This window comes from Heterodontus francisci, chromosome 9 (genome assembly GCF_036365525.1).
Source record: "Heterodontus francisci isolate sHetFra1 chromosome 9, sHetFra1.hap1, whole genome shotgun sequence".
Taxonomy (NCBI): domain Eukaryota; kingdom Metazoa; phylum Chordata; class Chondrichthyes; order Heterodontiformes; family Heterodontidae; genus Heterodontus; species Heterodontus francisci.
The window spans coordinates 31,768,342-31,788,301 of NC_090379.1; the positions used below are offsets into that span (position 1 = coordinate 31,768,342).

A 19,960-nucleotide genomic window follows, 5' to 3' on the forward strand; every position below is an offset into this window, starting at 1 on the left:
TTTATTTCAGATTGTTAGCATGTGCAGTTTTCTACCTGTAATGCAACAATAATGATTTGCATTTATATGGTGGAACTATAATATTAAAAAACATCTAAGGTGCTTCACTGAGTTGTAATCAGACAAAAAAGGATATATTAGGAGGGGTGACCAAAAGTTCGGTCGAAGAGGTGAGTTATAATTTGTGCAATCAGGGGGACAGGGAGGTGGAGCAGAAAAGACATTTAAGGAGGGAATTCTAGAGTGTGGGACCTAAATGGCCAAAAGGACAATTGCTACTTTGTTTCTGAGATGGAGAGGCAGTAGGGGAAGAGTTGTGCATGGCATCTCTTCAATTTTCCCTATCACCTACAACATCTTCTTCATGCTTTTAGAGCAAGAGAAAAATAGAGCTGAAAATATTTCAGAGCTAGTGTTTTTGTTCAAGCTTCAAGGACCAGATTATATCTGCACATTTGGTAATATGTACTTATTGTTAATGGTTAACGAGCAAAAAATGGTTTGTGACTTGTTTACTCAATTGGCTTTTCTCCACAACGAAATATCCATCAGAACTATGTTGAAAGGCATGTAGCAGTAAAAAAAACTGTTGCTTTCAGTACAAGCAAGAAGAGAAATGTGAGTGGTAAGATTTGACACAGCAATAGTTTAACTGTTGCATCTCTTTTCCATTGTTTTGCTTATCAATTTATAATTAGTTTGATAAAATTAAAATTAAAGTAGTAGTTTGTGATCTGTGTGGGCAGTGCTGCATTAGAATCAGGGCCAGCAATGTAGTAAAATATAAGTGAAACACAAACTAAAAAAGCTGTGTTTTTGCTGTCATCGATTCAAAAAAGCTATTGTTATTTCTGTATCTTCACACTCGGCCCTTGGAAAATAGTGCAAAGTCGTGAAAGGGGTCTCTGGTTGAATAACAGACTGACAGGCTGCGATAGGAGAAGTCCCTCCGCGGTTGTAACCATCTTTTTATACAACCCGGCAAGGTGGTTAGTCCTATATGGCAGGAGGATTCTATGGGCTCCTGCAACCCATACAATGGGCACCCACAGACGCTGAATACAATGCAGAATTTAGGATAGGATCTCCAGTCTCCACTCGCCGGGACTATCCAGAACGGAGTTTAAATCCTGCACCTTCTGACTCAGAAGTGGAAATGCTGCCACTAAACCAAAGGCTTGCACCATTAGATACTATATTTGATAATTTGATGGTCTGATGCAATGAGATATGTTTATATTACAGGTGTTGATTGACTAACATCATTCTTCATTGATCTACAATTATCCACACTTTCATATTTTTGTCACTAGTACCATGTATTTATGTTAAAACATGCAGACAATTTTTAAAAAATTCTTTCTTGGGATGTGGGCATCGCGGGCAAGGCCAGCATTTGTGGCCCATCCCTAATTGCCCTTGACCTGAGTGGCTTGCTAGGCCATGTGAGAGGGCAATTAAGAGTCAACCACATTGCATGTAGGCCAGACCAGGTAGGATGGCAGATTTCCTTCCCTAAAGGACATTAGTGAGCCAGATAGGTTTTTACAACAATCGATGGTAGTTTCATGGCACGATTACTGAGACTAGCTTTCAATTCCAGGTTTTTTTAATTCATTGAATTTAAATTCCACCAGCTGCCAAGGTGGGATTTGAACCTGTGTCCCCGGGGCATTAGCCCAGGCCTCTGGATAACTAGTCCAGCGACATTACCACTGCACCACCGCCTCCCCATACTCACATATCACAAGGTAGTCCTTACACTTCCTTCTTTTTGACAGAACAGGCTTCAATAGTAGAAACTTTAAAAAAAAGTGTCTGGGCATAATTGTGAAGACTCAAATCATGGTTGATATTTTTAATTATCCTGCTGCCATGCAGAATACAGGTGAGAAATAAGCAATAGAAAGTGGCAAGTTGCAGCATACAGCATCAGCCTGCATGGGATAAAACTGTCAACAGACTGTACGGTTTTCCATTATAAGTCGAGTGGAACTAGGCATCCTGAATCTTTTCAATATAGGCTGTGTTACAGAAAACTTGTTCCAAACATGTATCTTGCAATAACAATAATGCTTTGGCTCCCAGGGACTGTGATCTCATTCAGAAAGAGCTTTTTCCGTCTTTGTGTGGGAGAGTGACTTTTTTTTTTAAGTAAATAGATTTTGGCAATCTAGCTAAAGAAAGAAACCAGCCCAAAAAAAGAGAATCAATTTGTAAGTTTTCCATTTAAAAAAAAATTCTGCAAACAATAACTAAATATGGCTTTCAACACATTTCTCTATACATCAATGTTGCAACCTGGCAATATTTAGCATTTCACTTTAAGTTCTGAATAAATTAAATAATTGATATATTGATTTACATGCTATGTTCCCCATTAGGCTACATTTCCTGATTCAGTTTTCAGTTAGTTTAACCTGAGAATAAATATCAGTCATTTTTTTTTTAGCTCACTTCAAGATCTAATTTTCAAATTATAAGGAGTTGAGAGTCAAACCCCATTTCTTTCCCATCATCCAACTGCTTACATTCACCTTTGCAATGTTGTCCATTCATGCTTCTATCTCAACCCCACTGCTGCTGAAACCCTTGTCCACACTTCTGTCACCTCTAACCATCCCATCATCCGACCTTCATGGAAAAACTTGTCCAAAATTCAGTCACCCATATCTTATCCTACATTAAATCCTACTCACCCTTTATCTCTATCCTAATTGATCAATATCGACTGCCTACTGTCTAATGTACTAAAATCCTCATTCTCAAATACCTTCACAATCCAGAAGCACCCTATCTCTGCAACCTCCACTGACATGATATCCCCTCCTACAACCTTTGGTCTTCCAACCATGGGTTTTTATGCATGCACTCAGTTCCTCCTCCTGGTGGCAGAGTCCTCAGAAGCCTTAGCCCTCTTCAGAAGCCTTAGCCCTCTTCTTTGAACTCCTTCCCAAAGCCCCTCTACCTTTAAGAATGTTCTCAAAGCCCATTTAAGTTCTCCCACCTTGGTATGGTATCTGCTCTTTTATACATTATTTTTTAAATACTTCAGTGGAAGGTTGCATTACATCTGTCAGGGCAATTTGCTGGTGCTATTGGGGACAGTTTAAACAAACTTGGCAGGGGAATACCAAGGTGCACAGAATACTGGGAGAGAGAGAAATAGCACAACAGTAGGGAATGGCAAGTTATTAGGTGGGGTCAGAGTAAGGGAGAAAGTAATAAAGTCTAAATCAGGGTTAATGTGCATGGATGTGAATGCACGGAGTATGGTTAATGTGATTGGTGAGTTACGGCGTAGATTGAGTGGAAATATGATGTTGTGGCTATAACCAAGACCTGGCTCAAAGAAGGGCAGGACTGGCTGTTAAATATTCCTGGATACAAGGTGTTCAGAAAAGATAAAAAAAGTGAAAAAAAGGGGAGGGGTGGCAGTATTGATTAAGGAGAGCATTGCAGTGCTGGAGAGAGAGGACATCCCTGAGGGATCAAGGAAGGAATTTATTTGGCTACAGCTAAGGATCAAAAAGGGTGCAATTACATTGCTCGGTGTAGTCTATAGGCCACCAACTAGTGGAAAGGATAAAGAGGAATAAATTTGCAAGAAAATTGCAGAGATGCAAGAATTATAGAGTAGTTATAATGGGGGACTTCAATTACCTGAATATAGACTGGGATAGTAGTGTTAAGGGCAGCGAGGGGCAAGAGTTCCAAGAGTGTGTTCAGGAAAATTTTCTACAGCAGTATGTTTTCAGTCCAACAAGAAGGGAGGCACTGCAGGACCTGGTTCTTGGGAATGAGGTGGGCCAAGTGGATTAAATATCAGCAGGAGAACATTTAGGAGACAGTTATCATTGTATCATAAGTTTTAGGTTGGTTATGGAAAAGGACAAAGAAGAATCTGGGGGAAAGTCAACTTCAATGGGGTAAGAATGGATCTGGGGCAAATAAATTGGAATCAAAGGTTAGAAGGAAAAACAGTAACTGAACAATGGGCTACCTTCAAAGAAGAGATAGTTCAGGCACAGTCAAGGTATATTCCCTGAAGGGGAAAGGTAGGACAAATAAATTTGTAGCTCCCTGGATGACAAAAGAGCTAGAGATAAAGAAGAAAAAGTGTGCTTATGACAGATGTCAGGTAGATAATACAATGGAGAACCAGGCTGAATACAGAATTTTCAGAGGGGATGTGAAAAGGCAAATAAGAGAAGCAAAATGAGAACATGAAAAGAGACTGGCCACTAACATGAAAGGGAATCCCAAAGTCTTTTATAGGCATATAAATAGTAAATGGTGCTAAAAGGTGGGGTAGGGCCCATTAGGGACCAAAAGGGGAATTTACGTGTGGAGGCAGGGGAAATAGCTGAGGTATTAAATGAATACTTTGCATCTATCTATACTAAGGAAGATGATGCTACCCAGGCCACAGTGAATGAAGAGATAATTAATACACTGGAAGGATTTAAAATTGATGAGGAGGTATTAGATAGGCTGAATGTACTTAAAGTTGATAAAGCATGAGGGCCGGATGAGATGTATCCAAGGATACTGAGGGAAGTGAGAGTGGAAATTGCAGAGACACTGGCCATAATTTTACAGTCTTCCTTAGACTCGGGGTGGTGCCAGAGGACTGGAGAATTGTAAATATTACACCCTTGTGCAAAAAAGGATGTAAAGATAAGCCAAGCAATTACAGGCTAGTCAGTTTAAATTTGATGATGGGGAAACTTCTAGAAACATTAATTCAGGACCAAATTAATGGTCACATGGACAAATGCAGGTTACTACAGGAAAGCCAGCATGGATTTGTTAAGGGAAAATCATGTTTAACTAACTTGGATATTTTTGAAGAGGTAACAGAGAGGGTTGATGAGGGTAATGCTGTTGATGTGGTGTACATGGACTTCCAAAAGGCATTTGATACAGTGCCACACAACAGACTTGTGGGCAAAATTATAGCTCATGGAATAAAAGAGACAGCAACAACATGGATACGGGATTGGCTGAGTGACAGGAAAGAGAGAGTACTGATTAATGGATGTTCTTCAGGCTGGAGGAACGTTTGCAGTGGAGTTCCCCAGGAGTCAGTGTTGGGACCCTTGCTCTTCCTGATATAAATTAATGACCTAGACCTTGGTGATAGAGCACAGTTTCAAAATTTGCAGATGATATGAAACTTTGAAGCATTGTGAACTGTGAGGAGGATAGCGTAGAACTTCAAAAGGACATAGGTGGATGGAATGGCAGACATGTGGCAGATGTCGTTCAATGTGGAGAAATGTAAAGTCATTCATTTTGGTAGGAAGAACATGGAGAGACAAGATAACATAAAGAATAAAACTCTAAAGGGGTTGCAAGAGCAGAGGGACCTGGGGGTATATGTGTATAAGTCATTGAAGGTGGCAGGATAGGTTGATAGAGCGGTTAATAAAGCATACAATATCCTGGGATTTATTAATAGGGGCATAGAATACAAGAGTAAGGAGGTTATAGTAAACTTGTATAAAACACTAGTTCGGTTTCAGCTGGAGTATTGCGTCCAGTTCAGGACGCCACACTAAAGGAAAGATGTGAAGGCATTGGAGAGAGTACAGAAAAGATTCTCGAGAATGGTTCCAGGGATGAGGAACTTCAGGAAAGAAGACAGATTGGAGAAGTTGGGACTATTTTTCTTGGAGAAGAGAAGGCGAAGACGAGATTTGATAGAGGTATTTGAAATCATGAGGGGTCTGGACAGAGCAGATAGGGAAAAACTGTTCCCACTTGTGAAAGGATCGAGAACGAGAGGGCACAGATTTAAAGCGATTGGCAACAGAGGCAAAAGCAACCTGAGGAAAAACTTCTTCACGCAGTGAGTGGTTAAGGTCTAAAATGCACTACCTGACAGTGTGGTGGAGACAGGTTCAATCGAGGCATTCAAAAGGGAATTAGACTGTTATCTGAAAAGGAAGAATGTGCAGAGTTACGGGGAGAAGGCAGGGGAATGGCATTAGATGAATTGCTCATTTGGAGAGCCAGTGCAGACACGATGGGTCAAACGGCCTCCTTCTGCGCTGTAACAATTCTGTGAACTTTCTTAGATCATGTATGATTACGCTACTGCAAGGATAATGCATTAGTATTATACTAATATTCATATAAAATGTAGCTTGTCACTTTACAGGTAACTTGGAGATCACTAAGACAAGAAAAAATGAAAATGGAAATTCTCATCCTTCTGATCTGTGGTGGATTTATGATCACTACAATAGCACAGCAACACCAAGCCCAATTTGAATTTCAGCAAAGGAGCAAGCTGCAGCAGCCTCAAAATTTCAATGCAGGTTCAGAACATAATGTTGATGTGATACCTACACAATCAGACCAAATGGAATCAGTCCCTGATATGCAAACAATCCACGCATTAACAGAAAAGAATAGTGAATTTGGTTTAAACCTCTACAGAAAAATAGCAAACCTATATGAAGATAATGTACTTTTTTCACCTATTACTGTCTCCACAATCTTCGCTATGCTGTCCCTTGGTGCTAAACAAGCTACATATGATGACATACTCCAAGGTCTCAACATAAAAGATTTGGGCAATTCTGATAACCAGCACCTATTGCACATGTTGTTCCAGTGGCTTCACTGCAACATTACCAAAAACAAGGAGCTTCTTATCTCACAGGGAAGTTCTTTGTTTGTACAGGATAACATTGATTTGAAACGAATGTTCGTCGACGATCTTTCTTATTTTTATAATGCTCATATTATTCCAGTAAATTTTCAAGAAACAGCCAATACCAAAGATATTATTAATCAATATATCTTCAATAGAACAAATGGAAAAATCAACAAGTTTTTAGACTCTGTGGATAGTGAAACCAAACTTATGTTTACTAATTACATCTTATTCAAAGGTAAGATTTCAATTGAGTATATGAAATTCATTCAAAATATTAAAAATATAAACCTTAACAATTTTGTTTTGTGACTTAAGAAACCTAGGTGAAAGGCTCAAAGTAAAGACATCAGTAAGGCTGGAAAGAATAGAAGATGAAATAAATTAAGTGGTGACAGCTAGGTGACATTGGGCTGAATTTTATAGGCGCACCACACATCGTGGCAGCGTGCTTTGAAGTCGGTGGACTTCAGGCACGGATGTGCCGCCGTTGAGCCCCCACGATATTTCGCGCGGTGGCTCACTTAAATGGAGGGGGTGGAGCAGCCGCTCCCCAATAACGTAAAGGGGTGGCCATTCCATCCCAAGCAATGGCATTCGGCGTCGGCGTCACTTTAAAGGGCTTCAAGCCCTTTAGGGATCATTTGAATTTTTAAAGAGATAGAATAATGAAAATTAAAGTAAAACCTGTAATAACATTTTCACTCCCCTCACCCCCAAGGAAGAATCGATAGATTAATTGGACTTTTCCCCCCCAAAAAAAACTTTTGTGTAGATCCTGACCTTCCCCCCACCCCCGACCTTTAACAACTTTAAACCTTGATCCCTTCCCACCATCCCCCCCCCCCCCCCCCCCACCAATCGACACCTGAATTGCATGTCTCTAATTTTAAGATTGTGCACCTTTGTTCTGGATTCCCTCACCGGAGGAAATAGGTTCTCTGCATTTACACAATCCAATTCTTTTATCATTATAAATGCCTCAATTAAATCACCCTCAACCTTCTAACCTCAAAGGAATATAATCCTTTTTTTGCAACTTGTCCTCATAATTTGAGCCTCTAAGTTTCAGTATAATTTTGATAAATCTGCACCGTATTGCTCTTTAAAGCCAATCTATCCTTCCTGTGGTACGGTGCCCAAAACTGAACACTAGACTCCAGCTGCAGTCTAACCAAGGTTCTGCACAACTGAAGCATAACTTGTTTGCTTTTGTATTCCAACCTCTGTGAAATGAAAGCCACCTTTCTATTAGCTTTCGATTATTTGTGTACCTGTGCAACAGCTTTTAGTGATTTGTGTACCTGGCCACCCAGATTCCTTTGTTCCTCAGATTTCTGGTATCCATTAAACAAGTTTGCCATGTCCTTATTATCCATTATAGTATAACCTGCACCTGTCTTTAATGGGCTCACATTCCTCCTTACCATACCACTCTTTTACTTTGTTTTCTTACGTTTTTGTTCATACTCCCTTTTTGCATCTCTAATTTCCCTTTTTCCTTGCATTTGTGTAAGCCTTTTCTTTCAGCTTAATACTGTCTCTTGCAGTGTGAGGTTAAGGAGAGAGGGGGAGAAAATAATTAACTATTATGAAAAGAAAACTAAGAAATGGAAACCCTTGCTACTTAATGTCCATAATACTCCACCCAACAATAGTCACCCAACCAAAGATACACATGTCTGTGCAATATGAGAAAACAAATAATGAGTAATTATGGATCAGCAACGAATGCCTATTTTTCTTCAGGGAAGTGGATGGCTCCCTTTGATCCAAACACTACTATGGATGGGACATTTTATGTAAACGCATACACAAGAGTCAAAGTTCCAATGATGTTCAAATATGACTCATTTCTCTTAACACGTGACGAGACCCATTCTTGTATAATCCTGAAGATTCCATACCAAGGAAGTGCAAGCATGTTGGTGGTGGCATCAATGGATGGAGAGTACCTACTTCTAGAAGATGAGCTAACTGCAAGATTAATTGCCCAGTGGATCAAAGCCATGAAACCTAAGTACAACTTCCAGTTTTACAATTAAACAGTAATGAGCATGTAATCGAGAACAAGCAGATTGAATGGGGGAAGAGCTCACATACCTTTTTCAATAAACTGCTATCCTCAATTACAGCCCATTCTTCATTACAGTAATTTAAGTTTCTTTGATATATGTGAAATGAGGTGAAAGTCCGAGGTGGCTTGGTAGGCCCAGAAGAAGTCTAAGCTTCATTATTATTACCTGTAACTTAATTTCATCATTTAAATTAAACTTAGATTTAACTAAAATGATATGTACTTGTTTTAGATAAGGGTCTTTTCACAATCTTAAAGGTGCAACGATAATGAATAATTGACCATCATTGCGTGTTTTTGTATGAGAAATTATTAAGGGCACATATCTTATTTTGTATAAGGGAAAATGGTTGGGTTAATTTCCAGAAGTAGATAAAGCAATTTTTTACTATATTTTCTGGAGTCGTGGGCAATGCTTGCTTGATCGTGTTCATAGACTATCTCTACCTGCCCTCTGAAATAAGCTACTCAGTTGTAAAAATAATCACTGAAAACTAGCTCATAGTGATTATTTTTCAAATGAGTAGAGAGTGGAGGTACAGTAGGGGGTGATGCACAGCCAAATATAGAAGAGAAATTAAGTCAGTCTGGAAGGCAGAGCAAATATAGACCTGTTAAGGCACAAGCGAATAATGCAAGGCTGGATTGCATCTATTTTAACGCAAAGAGTCTTACAAGTAAGGCAGATGAATCGAGGGCATTGATTAACACATGGGAATATGATATTATTGCTATCACAGAGACATGGTTGAGGGAAGGGCAGGACTGGCAGTTTAATATTCCAGGATATAGAACCTTCAGGTGTGATGGGTGGGTTGGGAGGTGGGTGTAAAAGAGGAGGTGGCATTGCATTATTGATCAAGGAGTCAATTACTGCAGTAAGGAGGGATGATATCTTAGAAGGTTCCTCAAATGAGGCCATATGGGTAGAACTTAAAAACAAAAAGGTGGCAATCACTTGGCTGGGAGTGTACTACAGGCCTTCAAATAGTCAGGGAGAGATAGAGGAGCACATATGTAGACAAATCTCAGAGAGGTGTAAAAATAATAGGGTAATAATAGTAGGGGATTTCAACTTCCCCAATATTAACTGGGATAGTCTTAGTGCAAAAGGCCTAAAGGGGCATAATTCTTAAAGTGCATCCAGGAGAGCTTTTTGAGCCAGCACGTAGAAAGTCCTACAAGAGAAGGGGTGGTTCTGGACCTAATCCTACAGAATGAAGCTGGACAAGTGGTAGAAGTGTCAGTGGGGGAGCATTTCGTGGATAGTGACCATAACTCTATAAGATTTAAGGTAGTTATGGAAAAGGACATAGATGGACCGGAAATAAAGGTACTGAATTGGAGGAAGGCTGATTTCAGTATGATAAAACAGGATCTGGCCAAAGTGGACTGGGAGCAACTAATTGTAGGAGAGTCTACATCAGACCAGTGGGAGTCATTCAAAAAGGAAATAGTGAGAGTTCAGGGCCAACATGTTCCCATAAAGGTGAAAGGTAGGACTAACAAGTCCAGGAAACCCTGGATGTCAAGGGATAGAGAGTATTGGATAATGAAAAAAAGGAGGCTAATGGCAGATTCAAAGCGCTGAAAACAGCAGAGGCGCTAGAGGAGTATAGAAAGTGTAGGGGGGGTACTTAAAAAAGTAATTAGGAGAGCAAAGAGGGGGCATGAAAAAACACTGGCGGGCAAAATAAAGGAAAATCCCAAGGCGTTTTATAAATATATTAAGGGCAAGAGGATAACAAGGGAAAGAGTAGGACCCATTAGGGACCAAAGTGAAAGTCTGTGTGTGTGGAGCTGGAGGACATAGGTGAGGTTTTAAATGATTACTTTTCATCTGTGTTCACTATGGAGAAGGACAATGTAGGCGTTGAGATCAGGGAGGGGGATTGTGATATACTCCAACTAATTAGCATTGAAAGGGAGGAGATATTAACGGTTTTAGTGGGCTTAAAAGAGGATAAATCCGCAGGCCCAGATGAGATGTATCCCAGGCTGTCACATGAGGTGAGGGAGCAGATAGCAGGGACTCTGACACAAATTTTCAAATCCTCTCTGGCCACAGGAGAGGTGCCAGAGGACTGGAGGACAGCGAATGTAGTACCATTATTCAAGAAGGGTAGTAGGGATAAACCAGGCCGGTGAGTCTGACATAAGTGGTAGGGAAACTATTGAAAAGAATTCTAAGGGACAGAATTAATCTCCACTTGGAGAGACAGGGATTAATCAGGGATAGTCAGCATAGCTTTGTCAGGGGGAGATCATGTCTAACAAATTTGATTGAATTTTTCAAGGAGGTGACTAGATGTGTAGATGAGGGTAAAGCAGTTGATGTAGTCTACATGGACTTCAGAAAGGCTTTTGATAAGGTCTCGCATGGGAGATTGGTTAAGAAGGTAAGAGCCCATGGGATCCAGGGCAATTTGACAATTTGGATCCAAAATTGGTTTAGTGGCAGGAGGCAGAGGGTAATGGTCGAGGGTTGTTTTTGCAATTGGAAGCCTGTGTACCGCAGGGATCGGTGCTGGGACCCTACACTGTTTGTACTGTACATTAATGATTTAGACATGAATATAGGAAGTATGATCAGTAAGATCGCAGATGACATGAAAATTGGTGGTGTCGTAAATAGTGAGGAGGAAAGCCTTAGATTACATAACGATATAGATAGGCTGGTAAGATGGGCAGAGCAGTGGCCAATGGAATTTAATTCTGAGAAGTGTGAGGTGATGCATTTTGGGAGGACTAACAAGGCAAGGGAATATATAATGGGTGGTAGGACCCTAGGAAGTACAGAGGGTCAGAGGGACCTTGGTGTACTTGTCCATAGGTCACTGAAGGCAGCAGCACAGGTAGATAAGGTGGGTGAGGAAGGCATATAGGATACTTATTTTTATTAGCCGAGGCATAGAATACAAGAGCAGGGAGGTTATGATGGAGCTGTATCAAATGTTAGTTAGGTCACAGCTGGAGTACTGTGTACAGTTCTGGTCACCACACTACAGGAAGGATGTGATTGCACTGGAGAGGGTGCAGAGGAGATTCACCAGGATGTTGCCTGGACTGCAGCATTTCAGCTATGAAGAGAGACTGGATAGGCTAGGGTTGTTTTCCTTAGAGCAGAGAAGGCTGAGGGGGGATCTGATTGAGGTATACAAAATAAAGAGGGGCATAGATAGGAAGAAACTTTTTCCCCTAGCAGAGGTGTCAATAACAAGGGGGCATAGATTTCAGGTAAGGGGAAGGAGGTTTAGAGGGGATTTGAGCAAAAATCTTTTCCCCCAGAGGGTGATTGGAATCTGGAACACACTGAATCTGAAGGGGTGGTAGAGACAGAAAGTATTTAGATGAGCAGTTGAAACGCCATAGCATACAAGGCTACAGGCCAGGTGCTGGAAAATGGGATTAGAATAGATAGGCGCTTGATGGCTGGCACATACATGATGGGCCAAAGGGCCTGTTTCTGTGCTGCATAACTCTATGACTCTATGAATAGCTTACTGGGCCATTTGAAAAGGCATGGGCCTTTTGGCCAGAGCAGGTTGGTTTGGCAGATTTCCTTCCCAGAAGAACTTTAGTGAAACACCTACATTTTTACAATAATCCAACAGCTTCTGTGGTCATTTTTTCTGGTACCAGACCACAAATTAAGAGATTTTATTGAATTCAATTTCAAAACTTGCCATAATAAGAATTGAACTCCGATGGTTTCTGGTCCAATATCATAACCATTCTACGACATTACGCAAAATTGGAAAGAACCATCTTATCAAAATGTTTAGTAACTGGGGTCCTCAGTAGTCAGCATTATGTAAAATGAGCTTAGTTCTAGGTTACTGGCAATTTACTGAGAATGTGCTGCATTAATGTAGTACACAAGTTCTGATTTTAGGCACATAGTAGCAGGACAATTAGCAGCTCAAGCTTGTTCCACCATTCAATGAGTTCATGGCTGATCTGTGACCGAACTCCAGATATCCGTCTTTGCCCATACCCCGTAATACCATTGGTTAACAACAACAAAAATTCTCAGATTTAAATTTTACAATTTACCCAGTATCAACTGCTGTTTGTGAAGAGATTTCAAAACTTGTACCACCCTTTGCATGTAGAAGTGTTTCCTAACCTCACTCCAGACAGGCCTGGCTCTAATTTTTTGTTTATGCCTGCTCATCCTAGACCTGCCAATGAGTGGAATTAGTTTCTCTCTAGCTACCCTATCCATTCCCTTAATATCTTGAAAACTTTTATCAAATCACCCTTAATCTTTTAAATTCCAGGGAATACAACCCTAGAGTGTAATTTCTTATAATTTAACCCTTGGGAGTCCAGGTATCATTCTAATAAATCTACACTGCACTCCCTCCAAGGCCAATCCATCCTTCCTAAGATGGGGTGCCACCAATCATTAGAAATCCAAATTCTAATACTTACTTAGGAGATAAATAAATCCAGGTTCAGATCAACTCATTTAAACACCAGTGTAATTTTTAAACTGAGTAACATTAAAAATAAAATCATATATAAGCATTCAATTGTAAAAATAAAATCAGCCAGGGAAATACTCATACTGTCATAATTTCTTAATGAATTATCACTTCATGGTAAGTATGGGCCATTCCACTCTACTGCAATTCAAATTGCTCCAGTGATTATCCTGTCACCTTTTTTCCCTGCATGTCAAACCTCATTACCTGGATGAGGAATTGAAAGACAATATGTTCACATATCTTTGCCAGTGCTGGCTTGTGATCAGTTGCTAGAAGTGATCCAAATTGCTTCATTTTTTCATTTGCTATGTACGAATGCATCAGCTCCACCTGGCTCTTGCCCCGGACAGCTTGGCTGAGATAAAGAACTTGACAGATGGTTGATTCAGACACCAATCTGTATCCTTCTGCTCCAGGGCATGGCAGTAGTGGTTAACCAATATGCTGTGCCACTGATTTATCTTTTTAACTTAGCTTCACTATAAAGTTTATTTTGAGAGAGTGAGCCACTGAAGACTTGCAGTGAACCCAAGTACATAATGACAATGAATTACCTTCCATTTACTCACTGAGCACAGAAGTAAGGTGAGAGTTCACACAGAATTCTCCTTACATTCTGCTAATAGTGTGCTCAAATCCTGGTTTCAGAAGATTTTCTCTGTAGAACCATGGTGACATCTTTTACTAACTCCCTATTATTAAAGAGGCAGCCTTTTTTAATTGGTATAGCTAGTGGCAGAACCTCCAATATTGCAATTCTATTGCCAGAATCTGCTGAATAGCAATATATAAATTTCTAAAAAGCAGACAAGCTCTACTGCTGAGTTTGCAGAAGCTCAGCAGATTGGAGTTGGACCCCAGTTCTTTGTATGTGGTACAGAGACAACTGAGTGCTCTGCATAGCATCTCTTATAGTAGCTGGGCAAAAGACAGTGTAGAGGATGGAGCTAAAGTGGGTAATGGAGTTGAGGTACAGGTAAGCCATGATTTAAATAAATAGCGGAGCAGGTTCTCGGTGCTGAATTGCCTACTTCTGTTCCTATGACAAACCAGCTGGAATAGAAGTGCATTATATTAATTGAACAAGCTTTTTTTTACATATACATTTAAAAAAGCACATCAGTCTTTTAAGCTTACTATGAAATAATTGCCACAATCTGACAAATAATTTCACCTCACTGGTCTGGGCTGGATACAACCGAGATTCCACAAGCAAAGACCTTGCTTGATATCTTGATTGTTTTTCTTCCCTCATGCTTCTTTTAGAAAATACTTGTGGATATTGTATTATAGGTCATGAGATTTGAACAGTAATAAAATTATAATCCTGCTTTTCCTTGGCTTTCCATTCTTTGTAAATCATAGCATCTCTTTGGTTGTCCTAGGAAAATAGAACTATATTTTCCAAAATTTAAATTGGACAAGTCGTATAACATGGAAAGGAAGCTAAGACAGTTGGGAATGATAACACCCTTCACAAATGCAGCCAATTTTTCTGGAATCTCATCATCCTACCAGCTGAAGATATCCAAGGTAGACATTCCAAAAATGATCACTTAGCATGCTTGCTAGTTTTTCTAGTGTGATTGCTGCACTTATTTTAATGCAGCATGAGAAGGAGGAAAGAGCTAATGATCAGTTGTGTTTTTTGTTCATTTTTCCAGGTTATTCACAAAGCAGTGATTGACGTGAACGAGAGAGGAACAGAAGCTGCAGCAGTCACTGGTGTTTCAGCAGTGCCTTATTCACTTCCTTCGGTCATAAAAGTGGAACGTCCTTTTATCTTTATGATTTATGAAGAAATAACAAAAACTCTACTGTTTATAGGAAGGGTGAAAGATCCCACCAAGCTTTAGAGTGTATTCTGGTGGAAGTATTGTTTTTAAAATTAAATTTTTTGTAAATTTGGCATTACCAATAACGGCTCTTGAAAGGACTGGCAGCATTTTAGGAAATACTGTGATTACATACATACGAACATACGAAATCGGAGCAGGAGTAGGCCACTCGGCCCCTCAAGCCTGCTCCACCATTCAATAAGATCATGGCTGATCTAATTGTAACCTCAACTCCACATTCCCGCCTACCTCCAATAACCTCAGCCCTTGCTCATCAAGAATTTATCTACCTCTGCCTTAAAAATATTCAAAGACTCTGCTTCCACTACCTTTTGAGGAAGTGAGTTCCAAAGACTCATGGCCTTCAGAGAAAGAATTTCTCCTCATCTTTGTCTTAAATGGGTGACCTCTTATTTTTAAACAGTGACCACTAGTTCTAGATTCTCCCACAAGAGGAAATATTTTTTCCACATCCACCCTGTTAAGACCTCCTAGAATCTTATATGTTTCAATCAAGTCGCCTCTTACTCTTCTGAACTCCAGCGGATACAAGCCTAGCCTGTCCAACCTAGCCTCATAAGACAACCAGCCCATTCAAGGTATTAGTCTAGTAAACTTTCTCTGAACTGGTTTCAACGCATTTACATCCGTCCTTAAATAAGGAGACCAATACTGTACACAGTACTCCAGATGTGGTCTTACCAATGCCCTGTATAACTGAAGCAAAACCTCCCTACTTTTGTATTCAATTCCCCTCGCAATAAATGATAACTTTCTTTTCGCTTCCCTAATTACTTGCTGTACCTGTATACTAAACTTTTGCAATTCATCCACTTGGACAGCCAGATCCCTCTGCATCTCGGAGCGCTGCAATCTCTCACCATTTAGATAATATGCTTCTTTTTTATTCTTCCTGCCAAAATGGACAATTTCACATTTTCCCACATTATACTCCATTTGCCAGATCTTTGCCCACTCACTTAACCTATCTATATCCGTTTGTAGCCTCCTTATGTCCTCTTCACAACTTACTTTCCTATCTGTCTTCGTGTCATCAGCAAATTTAGCAACCATACCTTTGGTCCCTTCATCCAAGTCATTTATATAAATTGTAAAAAGTTGAGGCCCAAGCACTGATCCCTGTGGCACACCACTTGTTACATCTTGCCCACCAGAAAATGACGTAATTATGCCTACTCTCTGTTTCCTGTTATCTAGCCAATCTTCTATCCATGATAAAATGTTACCCCGCTAAACCATGACCTTTTATTTTCCGCAATAACCTTTGATCTGGCACCTTATCAAATGCCTTCTGGAAATCTAGGTACAGTACATCCACTGGTTTCCCTTTATCCACAGCACAAGTTACTTCTTCAAAGAACTAAATTGGTTAAACATAATTTCCCTTTCAAAAAAAACATGATTAGCCTATATTAGCATAGATGACAGAATGGTCAAGTCCTTATCAATTTTTCAGCTGTGGAAACTTTAAATCAATCTGTTTAATATTTACAAACATTAAAATAAAGACGTCCTCTTCATAAATAGTGTGTTGAAAGACAAAGCATTAGTACAGATAGGATGTTAACGGACTGAAAACTGAACAGCCGCAAGTACAAACATGATAAAAACAGTGGGTAGGCAAACTGAACAAACTAAGATCAAATAAAATAAACACAAAAAAAAAGAAAAAAGAAAATATAAGTAAAAATAAGTAAAAAGTCCGAAAGCATGACCCCGAGCTTCCAGTTGCTTGCCATTTCAACACTTCCCCCCTACTCCCATCTCTGTCCTGAATTGCTGCAGTGTTCCAGTGAACATCAACACAAGCTCTCGGAACAGCATCACATTTATCGATTAGGCATGCTACAGCCTGCCGGACTGAACATTGAGTTCAATAGTTTCAGGGCATGACGGTCCCCCCATTTTACTTTTATTTTTAGTTATTTCTTCTTTTCTCTTTTATATATATTTTTGTGTTTATTTTATTTGATCTTAGTTTGTTCAGTTTGCCTACCCACTGTTTTTTTCATTTTTTTGTACTTGCGGCTGTTCAGTTTTCAGTCCGTTAACACCCTATCTGTACTAATGCTTTGTCTTTCAACACACTATTAACATATTGTTTGCCTTTGCTCCATGACCTTCTGGTCGGTTACTCTCTGTGTCCTTGTCCTATCTACACTTTCTCCTTTGTTATTTTTTGCCCCACCCCCACTTTACTTGCTTAAAACCTTTCACATTTCTAATATTTGCCAGTTCTGAAGAAAGGTCACTGACCTGAAACGTTAACTCGGCTTCTCTCTCCACAGATGCTACCAGACCTGCTGAATATTACCAGCATTTCTTGTTTTTATCCCTCTGACCCTCTGTACTTCCTAGGGTCCTACCATCCTTGCCTTGTTAGTCCTCCCAAAATGCATCACCTCACACTTCAGAATTAAATTCCATTTGCCACTGCTCCGCCCATCTTACCAGCCCATCTATATCGTCCTGTAATCTAAGGCTTTCCTCCTTACTATAGGGAGAGAATTCCAGAGCAAAGAGCCTGGTGAAGCTCCTCGCCAATTATGCAAAGTCAGAAAATTAGTCCACTGTGCTTCGACTGCATGGTCTAATATTCCTAATACTGTTCCTATGGGTTCTGGACACATCTCAGATAGTTTTTGAAATCTCTTTGCATGCCTACTATACCAGCCGCTTCTTGGTAATTCATTCCATACAGTTTGTCCATCCAATAAGAGCTTATACATTTAAGACACAAATATGCTTTCCTTTGTTTGAAAGCTGCACTGATAAGTAAAATTACTGAGTATACAATTGTTCTGGTCTCCTATGTACTATTTGAGTGTCTTGCTCAATAATGCCTACTTAATGAGAATTAGTCAGTATTAGTGACACTGCCATCTCATTGGATGGCTCACTCATTAAATCAGCAAAAGCATGGATTAATGAGTATGCTTTGTGAAACTCAAAAATTTAATCACTGATTAGTTAACCTTTGATTACTGCACAGTAACTTCTAGGCTTACATATTTACCATGAAAAGGATCCAAAACAAACCTGAACCCAAATGATGTTTAGTATTGAGGAGATAAAGGTATCTGACTGCTTAGCTCCCTAGATTAATTGCACATGTTAATAAGCAGGTGGTCAATACAAGCTGGAAGCTCTCTCCATTCATCCTTCCAATTATATGTACAGTTACATATAAGTGGTTCACCAAAGATGTTATAGAACGATCAAGATTTCCAGACATGCTCTTTGATGCAATTAATTTGTAACATTTACACATCAGTCCATTTATAAGCTGCAGCTAAATCGGACTTGTGAAAGTGCTGTCCAGCATATATATCAGAATCTGACTTGCTGTGATCAAATCTGCCCACCTCATAGCAGAGATTTATTGATATGTGACGGAAACCACACTTGCCAAATAGAAACATATTAATTTCATCACATGAAACACTATTTGAACTTTTACTGAACATGGAACATAACTTGTTTAAAAAGACCACAGAGCTGAATGGCTGAAAACATGGCTGCACATTTGCATTCCGAGATACAGTTGCATAGAGAGACAATGGGAGTGCTCCCAGATTCAATTAGCGAGATGGTACCAGCGAAACAAGTTTGAAAGTGTGCACTGGGACCCAACGAGAACTGCAAGACTTAACTCCAATCAAGGTCTTAACATCCAAACCAAAGTAACTGAATTCCATTTATTACTCCAAACCCCCCCTCTTTGTGTGTGTGTTTATCGCGTATGCATGCGAGTGGGGTTCTGTCGCATATTTTTAGTAACTTTAATTGAGTTAGAGTGATAAGGTTAATAAACTTACATCTTTCTTGTTTAAACCTAAGAAATTATAATTAGAGAGCAGTGAGCAAGGACTCACTGAGGTGAAGCTAAAAACACTGTTTTAAAAGTTAAACCCTGTTACAGCCAAACCAGAAAAGGGGCATGAGGGGAGCCTGAAACCCCTTCCTCACTCGGTCTTAACAGAAATTTGGGGGCTCGCATCCGGATTGGACCGACAGACAAATGAGAAATTGGAAGTGGAAAATCAAATCGATCCCAATCAAGAAGAGAAAAGATTTCAATACAGGTTCACTTGTGGTCGTGTGCGCGAGAATACTAACATGTCCGTGACTGAAGCCAGTAACTACCCAAGTCAGGGTGAAGTAACTTGGGATATGTTAAAGGCATTGTCTATAGAGGAGTTGAGAAATATTGCTGAGCAGTGTGGGATCACTTTCCATGCCAAAGCTAGGAAATCGGAACTTCGAAGACTAGTGACCAACCATCTTTCCCTTGAACCCGAAGCATCAGAGACAGGGTTAGAAATACACTCCGATAGGGTATTGCTAGTAAAGATACAATTAGAACAGAGTTAGAATTAGAAGACAGGGAAAGAGAGAGAGTGGAGGGAAAGAGAGAGAGTGGAGAAAGTAAGAGAGAAAGGAGAGAGAAAAAAGAGAAAGAAAAAGAGAGGAGAGAGAAAGAAATTTCCAGAAAGAACGGGAGGCAAGAGAGCTGAGGCGGCTTGAGTTAACTAGGGGGCGACAGAGTAACCCCAGTGAAAGCATGGAAAATACAAGTGGTGCGGGGCTGTGTGCTGAGTTTTAAAAATTTTCCCAATTGATTCCAAAATTCAATGAGGGAGATGTGGAAGAATTTTTTGTATCTTTTGAGAAACTTGCAAGGCAGTTAAAATGGCCTGCCAAGCATTGGACTCTCCTGCTGCAAAGTAAGCTCACCGGAAAAGCCCATTAGGTTTATTCCCTGTTGCCAGATGCGAGTTCATCAAAATATGAACTGAAAAAACATACTATCCTCGGGGCATATGAGCTAGTAGCAGAGGCCTACCGCCAGAAGTTCCGAACC

The 19,960-nt window shown here is 40.0% G+C and overlaps 1 protein-coding gene across 3 annotated transcripts; it reads left to right on the forward strand.

The window, feature by feature from the left end:
• Positions 1 to 542: 542 nt before the first annotated feature.
• serpina10b (serpin peptidase inhibitor, clade A (alpha-1 antiproteinase, antitrypsin), member 10b) lies at positions 543 to 15,158 on the forward strand. Of its 3 annotated transcripts, none has more exons than XM_068038733.1 (5): positions 543 to 618; positions 6,167 to 6,905; positions 8,417 to 8,687; positions 14,623 to 14,770; positions 14,902 to 15,158. In XM_068038733.1, exons 2-5 carry the CDS (start codon positions 6,197 to 6,199, stop codon positions 15,091 to 15,093), a joined length of 1,320 nt encoding a protein of 439 aa, XP_067894834.1. In that variant the 5' UTR covers positions 543 to 618; positions 6,167 to 6,196; the 3' UTR covers positions 15,094 to 15,158. The 3 variants fall into 3 exon arrangements, with proteins under 3 accessions (XP_067894834.1, XP_067894833.1, XP_067894836.1); XM_068038732.1 differs by having other exon boundaries at positions 544 to 625; XM_068038735.1 differs by having other exon boundaries at positions 544 to 618; positions 6,152 to 6,905.
• The last annotated feature ends 4,802 nt before the right edge of the window (positions 15,159 to 19,960 follow it).

Bases quoted from the DNA above. Each gene is read 5' to 3' on its own strand.
- serpina10b (XM_068038733.1), top strand. From the start codon at position 6,197: ATGAAAATGGAAATTCTCATCCTTCTGATCTGTGGTGGATTTATGATC. The intron at 8,688-14,622 runs GTACAACTTCCA...TGGTTGTCCTAG, and splicing joins ATCAAAGCCATGAAACCTAA to GAAAATAGAACTATATTTTC. The intron at 14,771-14,901 runs GTAGACATTCCA...TCATTTTTCCAG, and splicing joins ACCAGCTGAAGATATCCAAG to GTTATTCACAAAGCAGTGAT.